The sequence below is a fragment of the Toxorhynchites rutilus genome, chromosome 2, assembly GCF_029784135.1.
Source record: "Toxorhynchites rutilus septentrionalis strain SRP chromosome 2, ASM2978413v1, whole genome shotgun sequence".
Classification (NCBI taxonomy): domain Eukaryota; kingdom Metazoa; phylum Arthropoda; class Insecta; order Diptera; family Culicidae; genus Toxorhynchites; species Toxorhynchites rutilus.
Window position 1 is genome coordinate 305,668,431 of NC_073745.1, and position 22,083 is coordinate 305,690,513.

At 37.2% G+C, this 22,083-nt stretch overlaps 1 protein-coding gene across 13 annotated transcripts in view; it reads right to left on the bottom strand.

The window, feature by feature from the left end:
• The window catches only part of LOC129770843 (coronin-1A-like), a 143,060-nt gene that overhangs the window by 18,800 nt on the left and 102,177 nt on the right, over positions 1 to 22,083 (bottom strand). For 3 of the 13 annotated variants that reach the window (XM_055773967.1, XM_055773961.1, XM_055773956.1), the window contains exon 2: positions 3,862 to 4,011. The exons of 1 other annotated variant lie outside the window; for it this stretch is intronic. In XM_055773967.1, the coding sequence (XP_055629942.1) occupies positions 3,862 to 3,876 (15 nt within the window). In that variant the 5' untranslated portion in view covers positions 3,877 to 4,011. Of the gene's footprint in view, positions 1 to 3,861; positions 4,885 to 18,865; positions 19,507 to 22,083 lie in introns of those variants that run through there. 9 more of the 13 variants (XM_055773959.1, XM_055773968.1, XM_055773966.1 and 6 more) reach the window with 9 other exon arrangements.

Below are 22,083 nucleotides of genomic sequence, written 5' to 3' on the forward strand. Positions count from 1 at the left end.
TCAGGAATTCCATGGATTTTTGACGTAGAACTATTTCTTTCAGGAAGGGTGTCAAATCAGAAAACAGGTCACGTTTTTATGAAATAAAGTTAACGTTAATAACTATTTTCACTGTGAACGAATTCTCATGATTTTCATACCAATCGAATCGGAAATTCTATAAGATTTGTTTGATATGCTTACAATTACAATTACAATTCTTACAATTCGCTAATCATTAAACGGTTCTGCCGATTTGTGTGCTAACCCTACCTGTAGTTCGAATGCTTACAACTCGAACTTTTCTTAACAGATCGGAAACATGTTTGCATCAAGTGATAGGAAATATTTCTGCGCGTATATCACAATTAATAAAATGTTATTTTTCATGAGATGAACAATTGAATAACTGTAAATTGTCAAGCGTTATCTAAACGCCCTAACTGCCAAGTTTTGATTGGCTCGATTTACGGTTTCCCCAATACAGACTTCAAAATTGATGTACCTGTGGAAATCCGCTTTGCAGATATACATGCAAGTCGGGGGTATTTTTGTTCCCGCCGAGCTGTGTCTTCCTAACACGGACTTCAAAATCAATGTGCCTGGGGGAATCCGCTTCGTCAAAACATGCTAGTCGGGGGTATTTTTCCCATTAAGCTGTGTTTCCCTAACACGGACTTCAAAATTAATGTGCCTGGGGGAATCCGCTTTGCAAATACATGCAAGTCGGGGATAATTTGTGAACCTTCGCGGTTCGAGAACTACGTAAACTTGAGATGTGAAATAATTTCAGAGAAAAATGCAAATTTTTTGGTAGTCCTAGGCATCATATCAAACGTAAAAGAACGTTCATCAAATTTATTTGTAACGAAGAACATAATCTATTACAAACATTTCGATACATTCTAAAATAACATTGGAAGTGGTAAACAAGTGGATTCCATAATATAATGTCGTAGTTCTACGTCGAAAATATGCGGTCGTGTCCTAGATACAACCCCTTACAATTTTTCCTTCGTGAACAGATCAAAATGTACAGAGGAATTGGTGTAGTCAGGAAAACAAACACGGTTGGAATATACGAAGAAGGATCAACCTGCATGGAGCCTCTGCTTTTGTGTATAAACATTCTTTGAATATGGCTTTTTTTTTTTTTTTATTTATATAGGGTAGGTGTTCCGGTAATATTGGTATAAAATTTCCAATTTTCCTAGAATTTTGAATTTGAGCTTTTGCTTGGGTAGACTGTACACTTCGTAGTTGCTCATGTTTCGGTGATTCCAACTTTAAATATTCAATGACGAAGCCGGCCACGTTCTCACAGTCATCAGGGTTAGGGAAGAAATGTTAGTATGATATTCGCCGCCCGAAGGCCAGAAGGGTCGCCTCTATATCGTGGTTCCTTAGCGTTTTTCAAGGAAGGGATAGTTGTTAGTGGGGGGAGATAAGAATCAGGATTCACTGTGCTGAATGATGCGATTAGGAGTTTATCCATTTTTCTCTCTCCATAATAACCATGGATAACAGCTATTATAACCATCCTTCTTAGAGGCTTTGGACCCTCTGCTCTGGTTCTCAATAGTTTCAGGTTCTTTTTCGGACATGCTACTATAGAAATCCGTCATTCGCAGGCGTAATTTTAATTTTTCTAAAATTTTGAATGATAAAAAAGGAGAGTATTAAATAATACACCGTTACACCGTTATTAAATAATACACCGTTGGACAGAAAAAAAGCAAAATCTTCATTCATTTGCTCATATAAATGTAAACTTTTATTTTACATGACAGTTTTTCGTTGTTTTAAGAGAACACTAATTCTTATACACAATATTACTGAAACACCTACCTTATTCTTATCAATTCTGCATTTTGGTTAGACGATGATGGAGATTTTGAAACGGTAACCGCTATCATTCGAATCCTAATTAATTTAAATTTCTGATTTGAGATTGATACGAACCAAGCTATGAATAAAGCCCATCGAATAATTCATCGATTTTTTAATTTCATTGGACGCCAACAGAAAATCAAGCTTTCTATTTATATATTCAAGAGTACTAAGGCGCTACTCTAACTCCTATTGTTTCTCTTTCTCTTCACGGAGGAGGAATTTCATCTTGAATTTTTTACTTCTTATTGCTGAATTGCAGGGAAGCATCATGATCGGAAAACAATGGGAGTTAAAATATGCCCGCCTAACAGGATTGTATTTAAGGCTAACAACAGTACAGTAAAAACTTGATCTTCTTTCTTAACACATGAGGGACCGCATGTTTTGGGGCGGAACGCTGCATTTGTTCGGATTCCACGAATGAGATCGTTTGCTTCGATGTGGATGAGACGAAGGCGAGCAATCGGTAGGTCTTGTTAGATTCTTGGTAAACCAAGGATATAACCTTCAAGTGTAGAAAACACGAGTTATTTCGTAATCCATCTGTAACAGACGGAACGCGAAAAACGAGAAAACTCGTGAGCGGTCCGCAAAGTGTTAAAATTAAGCTCTTTTTTATTGCATCTACATACTTCAAACCTCCATTAATGACATCATCAGTATTCATTCGAGGCGAGTTCTTCAATCGTCGGATAAAGTGTAAAAGCTAAACGAAGATTAACCCTTTGCGGTCGTTTGTCTACTCTCAGCCACCACAACAATGAATCATACTAAATACTCTTCTTCAACCGTGTGCTAGTTTACTATATTTCTAATCGAATTTCAATGTCTAGTGAACTTTTTCACGAATTGATACGCTACCTAAATGGATAATAGATAACGGTACTCGATTTAACAAAAGTTTATTAGCGTGGAAAAAAAGAGCATCTCCTTCAAGGCAAATTGATTCCGACCGCAAAGGGTTAAACTGTGAAATAACCAATTGTCGAAAAAATTGCGTTCTATTGTCAATAGAGGGAAATGTTCCTCATATGTTAGCAACTATAGAAATTAATTAGCATTTAGCACAAAATTGGCAACAGAGTGATGCAGAAAGACCTCAGAAAATGACACGTTATTTCGTTTCGTTGCGTTGAAAAGTTAGTGTAAAAGACTAGCAACAGATCTTCGAAATAGAAGACTTCAAGACTTTGAATGTTTTGTTTTTCATGTCCAAATATTTTTGCCGCTCTAATTCTTCTTCTTCCTTTGTTTTTAAGAGGCTTTAAACTTTGCAGTTCATTCGCCTCTAGCCGCTCTAATTAATTTGACGAGCATATATAATGAAAAACTATTGCGTACATAAGTAGTGCGCGAAATTCGTTAATAAATCATAAATTTTGTCAATAGAACAATTAATGGAGACAATTTTAAATGCAAAGTTGTTTCTAATTTTCCTGATTTCGATCGATTTTCAACGTTCACTTGTTTCTGAAAAGGTGTTTTGGATCAAATAAATATTTCATCTGGTGCAATGAGTCCGATGGAATGTAAACAGCGTCGAGGTCTTGCGAGACTGTAATTCTGTACATCATTGAACAAAAAGAAATAAACTGTTCCGCCGGCGAAATGCTTTTAGCGCTTTCGTCTGACGGAGAGCCTTGCTGAAGAACAACTTTCAACAAAATGCGGCAAATGAAGTTGTTGCCTTCTTTCTCATTAGATTTTCCCAATGCTAGTCGATGTTTTTTATACACTATCCGTGTATATTTTTTCACTCCACTTGACCTTCTCACGTTTGTCACGTTTTGCTGCTCGATCGTGCTGTGAAAACAATTAGTTATTGACTCATCAGTGATTCCACACTACATCGAATGCTAGCTAGTGCTGCATCATAACTCTTGCAAATATGAATCGAAAAAGACTTCACCGTTAATCTGCGGTCTAATCTGCGCGAATCTTGACCTTTGCAATCACTTAATTAATCACTAAACCACTATACATATATACCTGTGAGTTGGTCATGCTGTCGTCGTCGCCGTCGTTATCGCTGTGCAAGTGTTGCTCTGGGTCACTCAAGCTGAGACCCCCGCCGCCGGCTCCACCAGCTTCCAGTAGCGCGTTCCACTTCTCCGCGAACTCACTTCGGATTGCTTCAAACTTTGATCACGACACAATAAGAGAAGGAGGGAGATAACAACGATTACGGTAATTGTAAAATAAACAAACAAAAAAAAAAGAAAGAATAACACCTGAATCACAACAAACAAACAATTTTGCCCTAATCCGCAAAACCGATCCTTTCTCGCTCTATCAGTGAAACAAAATCTGTATCACAATCAGTCGCAATTACGCGTGACTAACAACAACTACTTGCAGCTTATCAGCATGTGCTATTGACTAGTTTCTCTACAGTTCAACAATCATCGTTTTCAAGTATGCATCGTAATGGCTGTGAATCAGCGCGCCAAAGTTCGTGCCGGCCCCACAAAAGGTGCGATGATGGGCGGTTATTATTTGGTTTTCGCGGTCAATTTTCCTGCAGGCTGGCTTTTCACCGGTGTGGTGCTTCAATCAACGGTCACCCCGTGAGAGGTAGGTACTTCTCCTACTGTAGTCGTTTTTCTTTCTTCTCGTCCGCGTGCGTGTCTGGCTGAATGATGCCGACAACGGTGCTGTGGTGCTTTGTGTCTCGAGGTCTCGACTAACTTTTGAGAGGGATGATTGATGATTGATGAGGCTTTTGCGGTGGAGACGCAAGCGCTCGAAAAATAAACGCCGGTTGTCGGCGTGCTTTGCTCTGGAAGGGGGGAGGGCTAGACCCGGTACGAAACTTCAGTCCGGTTGTTATTGTTTTGCGGGGCACGAACGCCGAACTCGTACCGTTGCGCCGTTTGGCCGTTACGGTATCACACACTAATTTGTCTGGGGCAATTCGTCACTCTGGCAGCGGCAGGCCAGCGGGACTGTTGTTTGATGGTTGACTTCGATGAAATAATGTAACGTGAAAGAATGTCAGGAACTTAAGAAAATCTATAAATGAAAGAAAAAGAAAAAGATATACGAAATTAAAATTAAGATGTGCAAAGAAAAACAAATGGATAGAATTAAATAGCACAAAAAACAAAACAATCAACTGAGTATAAACCAATGTCTAAAAACTAGTACCAACATAATACAAATCCAGGCAGAATCGCGGCCACCTAAAATGCCGTTTTTTAATTCCGTACAACCGACTTTAGTTAATATTATCTAACATTAGTAACCTTCACCCCGAAGAAAAAATAACTTACAAACTTCTTGTCCGATCGAAATGCGGTCTTCATTAAAATAAGATTACAATTGACTCAGCAGAATCCAAAATAAATTTAAAAAAAAATCTTGGAGTTGGATTTCAGGAGAAAAAAGCACAACGAAAATTATGACTTGATCTCCTACGTTTTAACGTATAGTGGGGCTATGTGATTTTCATTTCAAATCTTGAGGAAATTTCGTTGTTTTTTTTATTGAAAAAAGAACTATCTGAGATATATATATATATATATATATAAATTGAATACATAAATGAAATTCTATCCCAACTAATTGTTATGTAACAATTTTTTATTTAGGCTCAATCTGCGAACTGTCGACAAAGTCATTGTAAGATTGTCATATATTCAAAGTATTTCGATGTTTGTTTCATTAAAACTCGTCTATATAGCTTTACACATAAAACAAATATTCTTTTCGTAAAGAACGGCTAAACAGCCTCGACAACCATTCGTTCGCTGCGTTTGAGACGAGCTTGTGAAAATCCGGCGACTTAAAACCGTACGACCGCTTCTAGCACTAGTCTCTACCACAAGAGGACTTTATCGAAAGCATACATACACTGAAAGCATACATACACTGATCACTACGTACCGGGAATTTTTTTATTCAAATGTACCATGCATGCGGGAACCGGTGTATTTTTATTTCTTATGTTGGTACGACCTTCTTCTTTTTGGATTTTGCACGTTGGTAAAGCGCCATCGCACCGAGCCCGAATTGTACTGAATTATTTTACCAAACATCAAGTAAATACCACCGAGCAAGCACCGTATTCTCCTGATATGGCCCGTGCGACCTTTTTTTTTTGTTCCCCAAGTCGAACTTGTCACTTCGTGGAAGGAGATTTCAATCGATCGAGGAGATCAAAGATAATGCGACCAGGACACTAAAAGCCATCCCTTCGTCGGCCTACCTAGTGATTCCCGATTTTTGAAATTTATCATTCATCAGCTAATCGAATAGTTTTCAGCAGTTTGTTATTCGATACGATTAATCGCCCCAAATAATCGATTAATCATTACACTGAGAGTAATAATTATATATATTATATAACTTATATTTCTCATTTGCTACATAGCCATATGGAATCAAAAAAAGGTTCATTCCGCCTGAAAATTAATTATTATCTTTTACGCTCCCCTAAAATCGTAAACGAGGCTTGATTACGTTTACGAACTTAGGGGAGCATCAAAGATAATGATTGATTTTCAGGATAAAACTGCATCGGGCGTACGTTTTTTCTCTCTGGGTTTGGATCGATTAATCGACTTAAATTATTCGTTCGCTTCGATTATTGGTTGTGCAGTATTCATTCGATTAATAATCGATTTCTGTAGGAAGTATTCGTTTAATCGGGAATCACTAGGCCTACCAGAGATGCATGAAGGACTGGGTCAAGTGCTGGCACATGTGTGTTGGTCCAGATGGATCATATTTTGAAGGACACAAAATTAGTTTGCTCGAAATTCAACTTTTTTTATACATAAATTTTTTAAATATAAAATAATTTGGAATTTGGTTTGATTCATCCCCTCAAAGTTAGAAAACACCTTTCTCACATGAAAAAAAGAAATTTATCCAGATTCTCTCAAAAGGAATTCATTTTTTTTTCACTGCATATGATTAAGTAAATATAAAATTGTAGATAATCGAATCATATTGGGTTAGGGAAAATGAAATGTCGTATACACTGAAGTCGCTTTTTACGCGGTTTTATTTTACGCGGCTTTTTTATACGGTTTTTGAAATTTACGCGGATTTTGGAATTTACCCGGTTTTTTATGCGGATTTCGAAATTTGCGCGGCTTTTTTCACGTGGCACTTTTAAACCACGTGAAAACTCAATATGCTAATTGATAGGACTTTTCAAGAAATAGTTTTGTATTGTATCACTGATTAGTAGCTGAGAAAAAAAAGGAGATACAGATATCATGATTGTAGCATGCAAAAAAAAATCAGTTAATGAATTGGTAGAATATGGGTTGCATTTTAAACTAATAATTTACTGTTTGTTTGATTTTTTCGTGTAGTTTATGGACCCGATACTGTAACGATTCGCACAGCACAGCGTTGGTTTGGTCGATTTCGTTCTGGTGTAGTGGCTGTCGAAGATACATCCCGTATTGGTATGCCAATCGTCGTGGAAACCGTTAAAATCGTTGAAATCATCCAAGTAGACCGACATGTAAGCACTCGCTCGATTGGCCAGGAACTGGATATAGACCATAAAACCGTTTGGAACCATTTGCAGAAGATTGGATTCCAAAAAAAAGCTGGATGTATGGGTGCCACACGAGTTGACGCAAAAAAAATCTTTTAGACCGAATCAACGCCTGCGATGCACTGCTGAAACGGAACGAACTAGACCCATTTTTGAAGAAGATGGCGACTGGTGATGAAAAGTGGATCACGTACGACAACCTAAAGCGAAAAAGTCGTGGTCGAAGCGCGGTCGCCCGCTTTGTCTTCATTCGTTCGAACCAAAGCATAAAAACAACAGCGCGCCCCCATTTGAACCGTATACGCTTGTGTGAAGAAAAATACCTCAACAGAGAGAGCGATCCAGATTCAAGCGCGCAGTATAGAAATACGGCATTTCCATCGACTTCGTTCAGCAAAAAACTGTGAACCTTAAATATCATTTCTATGCAAGGCAGCGCATTAGTAGTAGTGATCGTTTCATACATAGCTGACTACGTTTGCCCTGTCGCACTTGAAGATGCAGAAAAGTGCTTGAATGACACCGGGTTCAGATAAAAGGTTTGAACCCGGTAGTCATTACTGCTTATTTCGTAGTGTTGTGTTGTGTTGCGTTTGGGTTCTGTGGTGTAGTCAAGTTTAGCCATCAGATTACATTCTTCACGGTGGAGAAGTTTCACCTAAACAGAAAAGAAAATAAGGATACTCGGGATAGTATGGAAATTGCAAATAAATTACCTTCGATAAAACTTCATTCTCGTCTACAAATGTGAAATAATAAAAAAAAGAATTGGTATTTTTCTGAACAGGCGGACGAGACGCCACTAATCGCAATAATCGCACTTCGGTGAAACCTCATTGGTTACAATATCGGAACTTATGGGCTCTTTGCCTTATTGCAAAACTTATTGGCTTTTCTAAACATAAACAATTTGTAAGAATAAACGTATCCGTATGATATAATATGATTCTAGCGATGCACCCACCACACCAGGTTCCCTAAACGTATAATAAATGTTCCACTCTCTTGGCACCAAAAAACAATAGGGATGAATAGTTTAGAGACTCACACGATATACCTATCCAGTCAGTTAGATAGATAGAATCAGATGTTCACAAATATTCATTTTTTATGAAAAAAAGGAAACCAAATGAACGTACGCTACCCATATCCGATGGTATATTCGTGAGTTATTGAAATATATTACATACCTGAAATACTAAAAAATATCTGTACTTTATATACAGAATGACCAACGAAAAAGTCGTCAAATTTGTCATCGTGCCAACGCGATCGTTTCTACCTTAAACAATGCCTATTTTCGTTTCACTAAGTTTTTTATTTGTTTATATTTGGTCAGATGTATAGTCAACTTTTACAAATTTTGACCCTGCGCAGGCTCGAGAAACGCACTTGTGACATTACATGTTTACTCGATTCAGACCTGGCAACGGCCTTCAGGACAATTAAGTGACTAAAGAACTTCGATCACTCGAACAATGAGATTAGGCCGCTGCCCTGGAAGAACTGCCAAGAACCGCAAATTTTTCATGAAGCAAAAATCCGAGGGATTCGATAAGAACACTGAGATTATAAACGACTCCTTATGACCGCCTGCTACATTACATGACGCCAAAAAAATTTTTAGACAGACCATTGCCCAAAATGTTCATCGCACGCCTGTAGTTGTGTAACGCTGACGCCACAATAGATCAAATAACTGGTCGTAGTGGAAAATGTACCCAACAGGAAAAAAAAAAAAAACGCTGACGAATGTGGTCACTTTGAAACCAGCTTATTCTGTTTACGCCATTTTATGATTATTGAGAGTGATCCATATTTCCACGGAATTTCTCAGGTTTAACATATTCGCTATTCACGTAACAAGTGTAGATTATGATTCTCAGCACGATTCAAATTAACATCGAATGGAATAGAAATCGACGGAAAAGTAACAGTAATTGTAGTAACAGTAAGTAGTAATTGTAGCCCTCTCTACCCAAAGTTCCCAAAAAGTTTTCCCAAACTCGAGTAGACAGCCGCTGTTGAAAACACATAGACGGGGATGACGGAGTCAACGCCCTCCAACTACCTGTACTCTCCCCTCGAAGCCGCACACAGGTACATGTATACGAAGGCTCCATTGATGCCTCCCTTGCTGTCCTGTCGAACGACGGATGCTGCGTAGAATACGGAATTAGAACACACTCGGCATCACACGCGGCGAGCCAAATGATCCCAGCAGGAATATCATCCAGTATCCTCCTCTACCCCCGTTTTTGTGAACCCGTCAGCCACTCATGTATATTTAACGAGCATTGCACACCACTCTGCTCGATGATGATCCTTTTCATTAAAAGTCTTTCGGCTGGAAAATCCGATGACAGCAAGGTTGCGTCGGAAAATGTGTTGCCGAGGAGGCCACATGGCCTCCAATGGTCGGCCGCGAACAACAGCCGCAGCGCGTAAAGAGGAAAAGTCCTCGAGAGCATATGCGAGGTGGAGATAAATATAAGATGGATCAATATTTCGGAACTACGTGTATATGTAGAGGCTACAAGATGTCCTTGGAGGGTGTCTGCGATAGAGTGGAAAATTCACAATGAATGATTCACCTTTGCGGAGGTGAGATGTTTTCAACATATGGCTCAAATATATAGATTCGTAATGTGTCTTCATGTGGAAGTGTAGATACGTATAGACCTTTTTTTTTGATGTTTGGTTTGATTTGGATATGTTTCACAATCATAATATGAGGCCAAGCATCACAACACGTTTGAAAACATCATGTACGGCATTCATTCGTTATAAAAATTCATTACTGTTTTTATTGACATGCTACGAGAAAAAGCGAATGAATAGACCCACTAAGCATGGTCCTCCTTGGCGTATTTAATTTAATTTCCACTAGTCCCGAAATACTCGCCATCGACATTGTATCCCAAACAATTCCAAAAGCTAAAAGCTAATACCATTCCGTTATGTATATCACCCCTCACCCTTCACTGCCACACAAAGTTCAGCAAAAAAAAACAACCAAAACGTGATCGCAAAAACAAACCGCTTTTCCAATAAACTTGAACCTGTAACCAGGCAGCGTTCGAGTCATCCCTAACACCATGTTGTGGATCGTAACTGGATTTAATACCCGATATGTCCAAAGCGGAAAGCGAAAACTGGCTTACTACGGAACGTCGCAAATGGTGTGAGAGGAAATACTCCAGCGCGATTGCTTCTCGTCTCGTCTCCACACGAGACAGAGGTAAACAAGTCGCGAAATAAACGTTGGATAATGTTTCATAAAAAGGTAATCGAAATTCATCAATTATTGCTAGATTCCACCGAAGCGCGCTCTCTTCCGAGTGAGAAGCGGTTGTGCCGAGATGCAACTTGCATGGTGCTGCTCGGCCAGCAGCACCACCCGATGGTGAACACGTAATCATTTCTGACCAAGGAACTCTCGGACCCTCTTGGATAGACACGAGATATGGCTCCGGTGTCTGGTTGCACCTGACTTCAGTCGTAACCGTGTCCGTGTTGCCGGTTTAGATATCGGTAGAAATATTCCGGATCCTAGCACCGGGTTGCCAATAACGGAGTATCAAACTGGCAACCTTGTGCAGAGAGGTTGGACCAACCAAATCCAAATGCCACGACTGGTCACTATCATTTGTGAATCTGTTATGCTGCTTCCTATCTTTTTTTTTCAAGCACACCAATCCTGCAAGTTTTTTTTGCGAACAAGACAACAAGTGTCTCGCTGCTGATAAGTCGGCTAATGTTTCTCGATGATTGTGTGTGTGTGTGGGTGATGAGGAAATGGGACTTTGGGTGCTGTTTGACGACTTTCACCGCCGCACTCGGATGCTGATATCTTCAGGAGGGGAAAAAATCGCACGCGCCTGCTGTGTGTCGGTCGTGGTTGGAAAATGGATCCATGAAGTGGCAGGTGATTCCGGCTGCCAGGAATGTGTATGTTTGGTTTGTGAACTTCCTAGTTATCATCCCTCTCTTCCGTCACAAATCATTACGTCGTCGTCTGTAGCAATTCAACGTTGGAACGTTTTCAGTACGGATATTGGTAGCATTAAGCTTGAAGAATGATTTTACTCATTTTCTAGTCTGAATGTTATTCTACCAAATATCTTTGTTTTCTAGTTTCTAATAATCAGCTGTGCAAAAAGAAAACCGTCAATTTTTATTAAGTGGTGTCAGTAGTAGTTTTTGGTTAGGAAGTCTTAAACCAAAAAAAACTTAAGAGCGTCACAATGTGAAGTTAGGTATTTGTAAACCAGGGTCCAACCATTTCGAAGACGAAACTTGAAAATCGACTCTCCTCCCAATCGCTTCGCTTCGATTTGGGACTACTTCGGCATTCGCCGTCAACATGACTTGAATTTATTAGAGATGAATTGCGAGCGAGAATGACTAATGAACTATTCTAGTTCTACTATTCTACTGAGCTGCCTGTTCAATTTCTTTTACAACATTAAAACAACAGTATTGCGATGACAGATTTCAACATTCATCTATACAGTAAAACCAGTTTTTGTGCGGTTTTTCATGCGATTTTTTTTTGTGCGAGTTTTTTGTGTGGTATTTGAAAAAAATGAAGTCATCGGTCATTTTTTCTATCTTTGATATGTATTTTATCGCTCTACATAAGGACTGTGTCAGTCAATTCTCATTCTCATGTATTGTTTTATTTGTTTTAAGGTGTCAGTAGGAGCTTATTGACAGGAGCAAAGAGTTGATTTTATGATCTGCGCAAGTGAGTACGCCGCTTATGAAAGTGAAAAAAGGAAATCGAATGTTGATCACGAATGGAATCATTAGGATCTGGGCTATTTTCTTAAGGAAACTTTTTTTATGCGGTCTCTATCCACCACATAACAAAAAGTTTGTTTTGAAATTGTTTAGCGAACACGATTTTTCTGTGCGGTCCCTATCACCCGCACAAAAACAGATTTGCCTGTATAACAAAAGAATTCTACGGCCAACTATGAGCGCAAACTTTTCAATTTATTTCCTCATAAAATGAAGACAACTGCCTTATGTCATAAAGGTAAGCTAATAGGTAATAGTCATCACCATAATTCCGAATAACCGTTTCTGGTCAGATCTTGACCGCAAATGATTCTTGATCCATCGAACGACAAAAAAAAGTTCTTTCAGCGGATGCCGTTGTATTAGGCAATGTCAGTATCATTCTGGCCAACCGTTTCGGAGAAGGTTTGATGCAGGTTTTATCCAACGATAATCGGAATAATGACTATAATTTAAAAAGAACCGTCAGCATATTACAAAGCTTCACTTCATCGAATTTCGAAAAATGAAATAAGCATTTTCAAATTCCCAGTAGGTAATGCGACATCGAAGTCGACAAATTTTTCGTGATTCAATAAAGCGTATTCGTATTCATCTAGTTCCTTAAATTAATTTTGTCATATACTCAATTCATATAAACGACGACAATTGATGAGGTTACTGCCATTCATAGTTTCACCAGATATATCAATTGCATATTTGAGCGTACTATCGGAATGATGATCTGCTTTGAGCTTCTCTATAGAAGCAAGGCAAGCCTTGACGATACGCACAAATTGTACTACGTCTAATTCCTTTTTGACGTAGGACTACGTCTTTCATTTCTATACTGGGGTGTAAGTTCAAAGATTTGAAAACGAAAGCGTTATGCTGGAGAACGAGATTTCGAGCGTTAATAGCTCCTAAACAACTGAACGAAATGGTATGATAAACACTTCATTCGAAAGATAACATGTCTACGCGTTATATGTTTGTTACTTTTTCATCCTAAAACTTGTTTCAATAGCCCTAAAATTGCTTTCAAATAGGCTATTGAAATCACACCAATCGGTATATAAGCGAGTGCCGCTTGATGCTAAAAAGTAGTTACACCATTAATGGACGGCTCCATTATTTACCCACCGTGAACCCAAAACATGCTATCATTGGTATCAGCACTAAATTGTACGAGAAAATAGAGACTTCAAGTCGTAAAAGCGTCATTTGCGGAAAGTTTTGCTTTTCATGTTTTATTTGAAAAAATCTGCGGCTAAAACGCATTGAATGATTGCTGTAAGTGGATACTGAAATAATGTGTCGCGAATGGTTTCAAAGCTTTAGAAGTAGAGATTTTAGTATCGGTATCAAGGAGCATTTCGGAAAGATGCAAACGTTTGAAGATACAGAATTGCATGTACTTGTGAGGATTCGAGTCAAACGTAACATGAAATAGCAGCATCGCTATGCATAGGTTCACAAACCATCGTTTACAAGCTTTGAGAATGATCCCGAAGGCACGGGAACTGGGTTTCATACCCCAGAAAGAATGACAAACAAATGAAAAGAGCATGTTTTTTGGGAATAAATATCAATAACTTCGAGTGAAGTTGAGATATTGACAAGTTCTGCATCGAAAAATGTTTGTGTTAGTAAGCTCTAAAAGCCTTTCGAAGGCAGTTTGCATGTAAAATTTGAAACATAAAAGTTAGAGCAAACAAACAGTTTTTCTCATGGTGACCCTAACGTAACTTAGAAAAAAGCGCTATATCGATTATTTCAAGAGATAGAGAAAACTTGTTTCTTCAAAGATGTCTCAAATAATTGTCTAGAGAATAACTGTCAAGCTCTACATGCTAATTTCCACTTAAATGCATCTCCTGGACCATTGTGCAATGGAACAGAAGGAACACTCTTATGCCCAAAAGGCTACTGTGCAATTCATTATATACTATAAATATATTTTTATAGATACTAATGAGCCCAAATAAATAAACAAACGGAATAATAAAAGTGAGTAGAAGTTCGACAGAAGTTTTAGATCTTATTAAAATATGAACTTTTGTCAAAGACATCGACTTTCTATCTGTTATAGTTTCTGGAACACATGGCATTTTTGTATGGAGACTCTCAAAAAATAATGTTTTCCACGAACATTTGTGTGTGTAAATTTTCCCGTTTGACATGTTCTTTACATGTTTCTAAATAGAAAAAAGTTTGCAGAACATGTAAATCGCGATTATTTATACATAAAAACGTTTTCAAAGAAAACATGTGAAAGTTGTTTTCAATAATCTCTGTCTCTTTGAAAGTGCCCAGCTTCCGATGTATGGGTGACTGGTTGGAAATTGTAAGGGTTATTCATATCTATTTTACCAGAATTAAAATAAATATTTTTGTGGGAAATAAATTTGAATTTTCAAAATATTTTTTAATGATTTTTTTTTATATTTTTAAATTGAAACTTAAATAGTGTTCCACATTTTATTCATTAATGAACATTTTGTAGGTCTTATATTTTTTGAGAATTTTTTTCAACTTTTTTCAAACAATATTAACTAAAAAACTATAAAATGTTGGTTAAAGAATGAAATGTGGGAAATTATTTAACTTTTAGTTTAGAAATATCAAACAAATTTAAAAAAAAATCAATGAAAAAAATATTTTGAAGATTAAAATTCATTTCATTCATTCTCAAAAATTATTTTTCAATAATTTTCAACAAGTCACCCAAACATCGGAAGATAGGCATGGAAATTATAAGGGCTATTCATATCTTTTTTTTTAGAATCGAAAAAAAACGTTTTCGAGAAAAATGAATTTAAATTTCTAGAATTTTTTTTCAGTATTTTTATGAAAATCTAAACAATTTCTTACATTTCATCGTTTGACTATAATTTTGTAGATATCACAGTTTTTAAGCAATAATTTTTTGGAAAAAATAGAGAGAAAAATGGTTGGACCTGTTCAAAAAGTAATCTCATTCTTTTTTGAAGATTTCAAGTATGCAAAGTTGGTTAAATGACCAATGTCTCATTATAATTTTCCTATTACCCACAACGTTTCATTGCAATCTGAGATGTTGCTGCCAATGGCCAGACGAATTGCCATGAAATTCGTCATCTTTCTTATCTTCGCTGCAATATGATTTGAACATTTCTTAGCGATTCTTCAATGAAAATTTTCAAAAATGACGATTTTTACTCTACTGTACGTATAAAAACCAATTGATTTTCACCTTAATTTTGAAATTTTTTTTTTCTTGAAATAAGCCTTATCTAAAATATAAAAAAATTGTATATAATCGAGTCCGCCTGTACATGATTACAATTACGATTTCTCGAAGTATGGAAATTACATAAATTTTTCACAAATGCATATCTCCATTTTGGTGAGTTCTACACGGCACCACTATTTTGTTAAAAACCACATAATTCGATGTTAAATTAAAAAAGAATTTATAAGAATAAAAATATAGAAAAATATATCTAAGAGGAATGTTTAGAAATATAAAAAAAATATAGAAATATATATGGGGCTTTGGGCTGTTGGAAATCAATTTTCGCCAAGAGTTACTCCAAATATGTGCGGATAATTGAATTACATGGCGGACATTTAAATGATGTTATTTTTCATATGAATATATGAATTGTTTCAAATGTTTTCCTACTAAGTGAACATTCGTGGGTTCCATCGCAGAACTCGCCATTGATTGATCTCCTAATCTTCTAAGCTTTTTACAATTGCCTTCTAATATAATTTTCCTATTACTACTAGAGGAACTGGTACAAATTCGGTACCCCATTTTGTTTTTTTGGACTTAGCTCTTGGCCCGGAATTTCTTCATATTACGTCAGCATATGAAGGGATCTATTGCGGACATTTCCCCGCAAACCGATTTCAAAAATCTTGATTTGGCTCGGAGCTTTGGGCATAGAAGTGAAACAACTCAAATTCGAGTACCCGAGATGCCTGGGTATAAATTTGGCACCCCTTTTTTTATTTTTTCGAAATAAAAGAATCGTCCTGAAATCACTGAAAAATGTATTTTTTGACATTGTCATACACAATAGGAGTGAAGTACACTATCTTACGTAAATTAACTTAACTTTGGCGAAAAAGCATGCAATTTTACAAAACAAAGAGGTACAAAAAAAACATTTTTTCAAGAAAAAATGAGCAAGTTTCATCTCGATTTATTTCTAACTATAAAAGTAAAACGAATCAATCCCCAAATCGGGCGAAATTTAATTTTCCTGCATGGGCATGCAATACTTAGCATAGTGTATCATCAACACTATGTTTACATTGGGGTGCCAAATTACCCGCATACCGAATTTTCAATTTGCAATGAAATCTATGAAATTTGTGATTAAACTCTCGATACACTTACTCGAATTCGTTGAAGAACATCAATTTCTTGATCCAAATCAGCTTTAATATTTAAAATCGGCTCACTATTCGATTTTTAATGATTTTTCAAAAGACGCACATGAAAATTTTTCGAGATTTCAAAAACTACAAAACTTGAATTTTTTTTAAAAATCACAGATATTTTGGGTTTTTGGCATCTGACGTTTGTTACTACATTACTAGAACACTTTTTTTTATTCGCCACCAGAGTACGCTCACTGCCGCCGGAGATCCGGGTGGGTACCAAATTACCCACGGGGTACCGAATTTGTACCAGTTCCTCTACCAAAACTCATCATCGTAAATTTATTTTCAGACACAATTTTCGCTCAAGATTCTTGATTCACAACATATTTCTCCGTTGCCGGAATACATGTTTGATACAGAAAAGTGAATTTTCAATCAAAATTTTTATTTTCAAAGTGCCTTATTCCACCTGAGAATCTATTGTCAATTTCGCTTCACATCAACGGATCACGAAGCTTAACTCAATCGCGAAATTAAACTGGGCTAACAACAATGTCTTTGTAGAAGACATGGGAACTATTTTTTTCGAACACTCAAAGTATTTCAAAAATTTCAAAATTTCAACCATAACATAACAATGATTTACGGGCAGAAACGAATACAACAAAATAAAGACAGGTCTAATCGGACCATTCCTTCTTCGGGTTTTGCGCTCACCAACACATTTGGCCTTCCATTTTTATTTCTATAGTTAGATGCTCGAGAGTGAGCCCCGTCCTGGGCCCAAAACATGTTTTTTGACTATTTATTACGACATTGGAGTTTTGGGCATAGTTTATTAGGGGACTGATAATTCTTCGTCTTCTTCTTCTTCTTGGATGTCTCTAACGTTCCAGTGGAACGTTTGCCTTCTCAACGTAGCATTACTTGCGTCATTTTTATTAGTAATACTTGTTTGAGAATCTCCAAAATGCTGGATATATGAACAGTTTGTGTTCATTTTTTGAAGCAAAATCGTCACTTGAGCTACTCGATAGAATGAAATAAATGTGCAGCCAGGTGAAAACAAGAAAAAATACGCGTTTTGACCTAATTTGTACTGCGATGCGTTGTTACGAATGAAACAAATTATTTAAATAAGCCAATTTAGGTTATTTGGATTAGTTAACATTTTTTTAGATCATAAACTACCCGAAAATGTAAGAATAAAAAAATAGGATTTTTGGATTTTCCAAGTCGAACCTCCCCCTTAAATCACATTAAATTCGAACGTGATAATAATACCCAGCGTATAAAAATAACTGAAGTGCACCCGTGACCAAGTGGTTAGCGTCTCACATTATCATTCCGGGTGTTCGGGTTCGATTCCCGTTCTGGCCGGGGGAATTACGTTAAAAGAAATTTCCTTCGACTTGCACTGTGTTCACGCGTTTTCTAGAGCTTGTCCCTCAGAATACATTCAAGGCGTGTTATTTGGCTTAAGAAATCTCAACTAAGTATTAATAAATGACGCTAGTTAATGCATACATTGAGACGGCAAAAGTTCCACAGGGAATGTTAACGCCATTCAAGAAGAAGAAGAAATATCTGTGAGCCGACAGTTCCTCTTGGCGGATATCTGGTTGAACGTGAAAGTATACGAGAAAAGTTTCTCCCAGTAAAACCATCCTACGTGCTTATTCTAGCAAAATGAATTTTAGCGCCAGATCATGTAACTCCCACGCTATTCGCTTCCAAGCTTATCGCCTCATAACAGAGCGTATTGTTTTTGTAAACTAATGAAAAAATGTGCAAAACTCATAAAAATTATTTATTCACGGATTTTTTCTTTTGCGCAGAAAACAGGTCACCCAAGGCGAGACATCCAGTCGCATCCAGATGGTCAAGGATACATATTCTCCAGCTGCAGTGGATGATGATGGCCACATCATGCACAAGCAGCAGATGCAGAACCTACCAACACCATGACGCATCGTGCAATGAAATCATGTGCAACAGTGGAATTATTTTTGCGAAATATGTATGCTTTCTGGCGACTTTTGTCTGTTCCTCTATTGGCTCCTTCTTCGTCAGGATATTTTGGTTGTCATCAAGATTTCATAACGGGTTATATACATTAGACCGCATTGCCACTTTGAAACGTCTATTTTCTGTTGATATCGATTAACTATTGATTCGTCAATTCACGTACTACGGATACTAGGTAGATAGAGCGAGAAAAAGGACACATGCATTGCTACTACAGAGAGATTAGATACATTGGAAATAGAACAAAAATCGTTAGTTTATACAAAACGCCAGATAAACAACACATACACTACTCATATCTTTGCTTGCTCGGGAGCTTTACTTCACTATATCCTCCCTTCTATCTCTAACGCGAATGCTCTAGCAGCCTTCGAGTGCTCTAAATTCCTCCAAATGTGAGGATGTGCATCAAGAGAATCAATTTTTACTACGTTATCCTCGCGATCCGCCCGTCTCCAAAATTCCTACACTCCGTACGTGACGTGAGCGTGTGCGCGTGTGTGTGTTGGCTGGCCTCTATTTCGGCAAGGATATTTCCACGCGTGTTTATCGTAAAACCATGTGCAGTATAATATTTGCAGATGTGCAACAGAATTTACAACTTTTCACTAAGGGTGCACCTTTTTTTTGCTTCAATTTATGTACAAAAACACATACACAGACACACTCAAAGACTGTGATAGGAAAATAAAAATACGTTCGACTGCTGAAGGAGCAATCCTTTATGTGACAAACGCACTGTTAGGACACTGTGTTGATGTGGGAGGCGCAGAGGGTGTAACTTCCTGTCGTCACAAATACATACACCCGCGTACACTTTATCAGTAGTATAGTACTTTTTTTCTATTACTACGAGAAGAGCACAACGCAGCACTACGGAACAAATTCAACCGATCGAACCGAGTCTGTGATACAAACTGACGAGCCCAATGTTGGGTTACTGCCACCGGACGGCTTTGCAGCTGACAAACATGCGGCATCCGAAGGTTTCCATCATCTCTATTTCCTCTCGTTCGTTCGTTCGTTTACTCTCTTGCTCAATCTTGATTTGGCGCTCACGAATCTCTTCTTTGCTTAAGCGAAGAATGTGTTCTGTTGCACCATTGCAGGAAGAACCATTGGTTCGATGCTTCGAAGGGAAATGTTTCGTTTTCCCCCAAGAAGAAGCGGTGGAAATCATAGTTGCAGTGCTGGCAGAATAACTGTTTCTACAGATGACTCAGAACTCTCTGGTATATCTAACTTGACAAGAATTTTCCAGCCACATGAGGGAGACGGCCTGCTTTAAAATGTTTCAAAGAGGCTTTTATTATTGATATTTTTGAGAGATGAATAAAATATCACCCAAAAGATATAAAAGATGGCCAATTGACTGTAGGTACAGGTAAACTTCGATATAACGTACATTTCACTTTCAAAATTGTACGTTGTAACGAATCGTACGTTATATCGAAGCATAATAAAGTACTCACAAACGTAGTCTATAATACATTATTGTGTTGCTATTTTAATCAAGTTAATGAATAACTTCAATCAGAAGACGAAGCCAGCCTTTCTCATGATGTTTCCCTTCGTACTGTTGATTAAAGCCTGATTCATTTAGAATCTGGAATCACAAAACCAGCTGTATATCGAGATTGATTGAAGGTACAAAACTTGTTTTAGCATCACAATACAGATAATTCATTGCTCAATCAGAAAAAAAATATTGAAAAAAAATTTCCTTTACACTTTGAAAAGGTGTACGTCATATCGAGGTAAAATGTACGTTATGTACGTTATATCGAGGTAAAATGTACGTTATATCGAGTGACGTTATATCGAGGGTACGTTATAGCGAGGGTACGTTATATCGAAGTTTCCCTGTATAGAAATGCGAAGCACTCCAAGGTTACTTTTAGTCTGAACGATGCCTAAGGGATGAGGAGAGTGATATGATGACTGGTTCCTCATACGTATCTTATTACTTTTTAGCTTTTAGTACTAGCAAATTGATTAAACTGTTAATATGAAAAATGACAGAGACAGACTAGCCTAGGAGACTGAACTTCTCTGTAATTAAGCATAAAAAATGTGAAAAATGAGCGCTGTTCACATTTGGAAGGTGATACAGATTAAAAACAATTATATTAAAAAAGCGAAATCCAATCCCAATGATGTTCGCATTAGGAAAATGCTGTTCGGTGTATCAAAACGATCAAAATACTGAAGATACAAATGTGTGGAGAAAGCTGAGCAAAGTAGAGATTGTGATAATTTTCCAACAGGCTTGATGGAAGTCAAGTGTTTCTGAATTCAAATTTACAAAACATCAGCAACATTACAACCTTCAATACATTTCAATTACGATTATTTTATTGATAATTTTAGGAAAAAAATTAAGAAAACCATTTTTTCTTAAATCTCCAATAAAATAAAGGTAATTGAAATGTTCTGAATACCGCTCAGATTCGGGGACACTTGTATTTATTATCAACCAATTTCAACATTATCGGTCCTTAAGAAAATCTTGGTAAATTATTTAACCAGCTGGCATGTAAACCTTTTGTCTGCTAACAATACTTACATACTTTTTTGGCTGCATACCGTTACCGACCCTGCGCTGAATCTAGAATACGTCTGCGAAACAGTCGTTCTTGGGCTCTTCAATAGCCTTCAGACACCCGCAGATCGGGCATCCTCCTACGGTCTCCGTACACCGTAGTCTGCCGTGTTTTATAGGCATCACAATATCAGCATGTTTATATACAGCCAATCCATGCCAAACCGATAAAGTAGTTCTCAGAATTTCGTAAAAAAGGATAGTTTTGTTCCTTATCGCGAAATATTAGACCCGTATTTTTTATTTTTTCATTAGGATGACCATTTCGATTTTATGGTGGTCCAAAAAATTATTTTTTACCATTTCTTTTCTCCAAAAATTCTTTTTTCAAAATTTCACAACTTTTGAAATAATAAACCGATTCATATGATCGACATATCAAATCATAGCCAATTATGTGGTCTTTTTTTAAAAAAAAATATTACATCTGCAAAAATCTTCTTTGAAAAAATATTTCACTTATGAGTTATAGATTTTTGAAGTCATTTTTGGGAAAAGGCGAAAAAACATGATTTTTCGTGCCAATTTGGAAAAAAAATAAGTTAAAAACGAAAAAACACGTCTCTAGTTTTTGGATATGTAAGAAAAAAAATAAAAAAGGAGGTTGTGTTCAAGACACGACCGCATTGTTGACGTAAAACTACGCTGTAGTTGGATTCAAGTCGCATAACTGCGGATATTATTTCATAATGCAACGAAAATTTTGAAATAACCATCCTACCAGTTGGGTCGCCCTGGAATGCTTTTTATTGTAGAAACATTCGACGATATTTGTTTGATGATTCATTTTTGTGCTCGTAGAACAATACATGCTCGAGATAAGAGCAGCTGCCATCCTTATTGGAGAAAATTTTGCTACTGGCAGGCGAAACCAAATCACATACATAATTTCAGATCGACATTC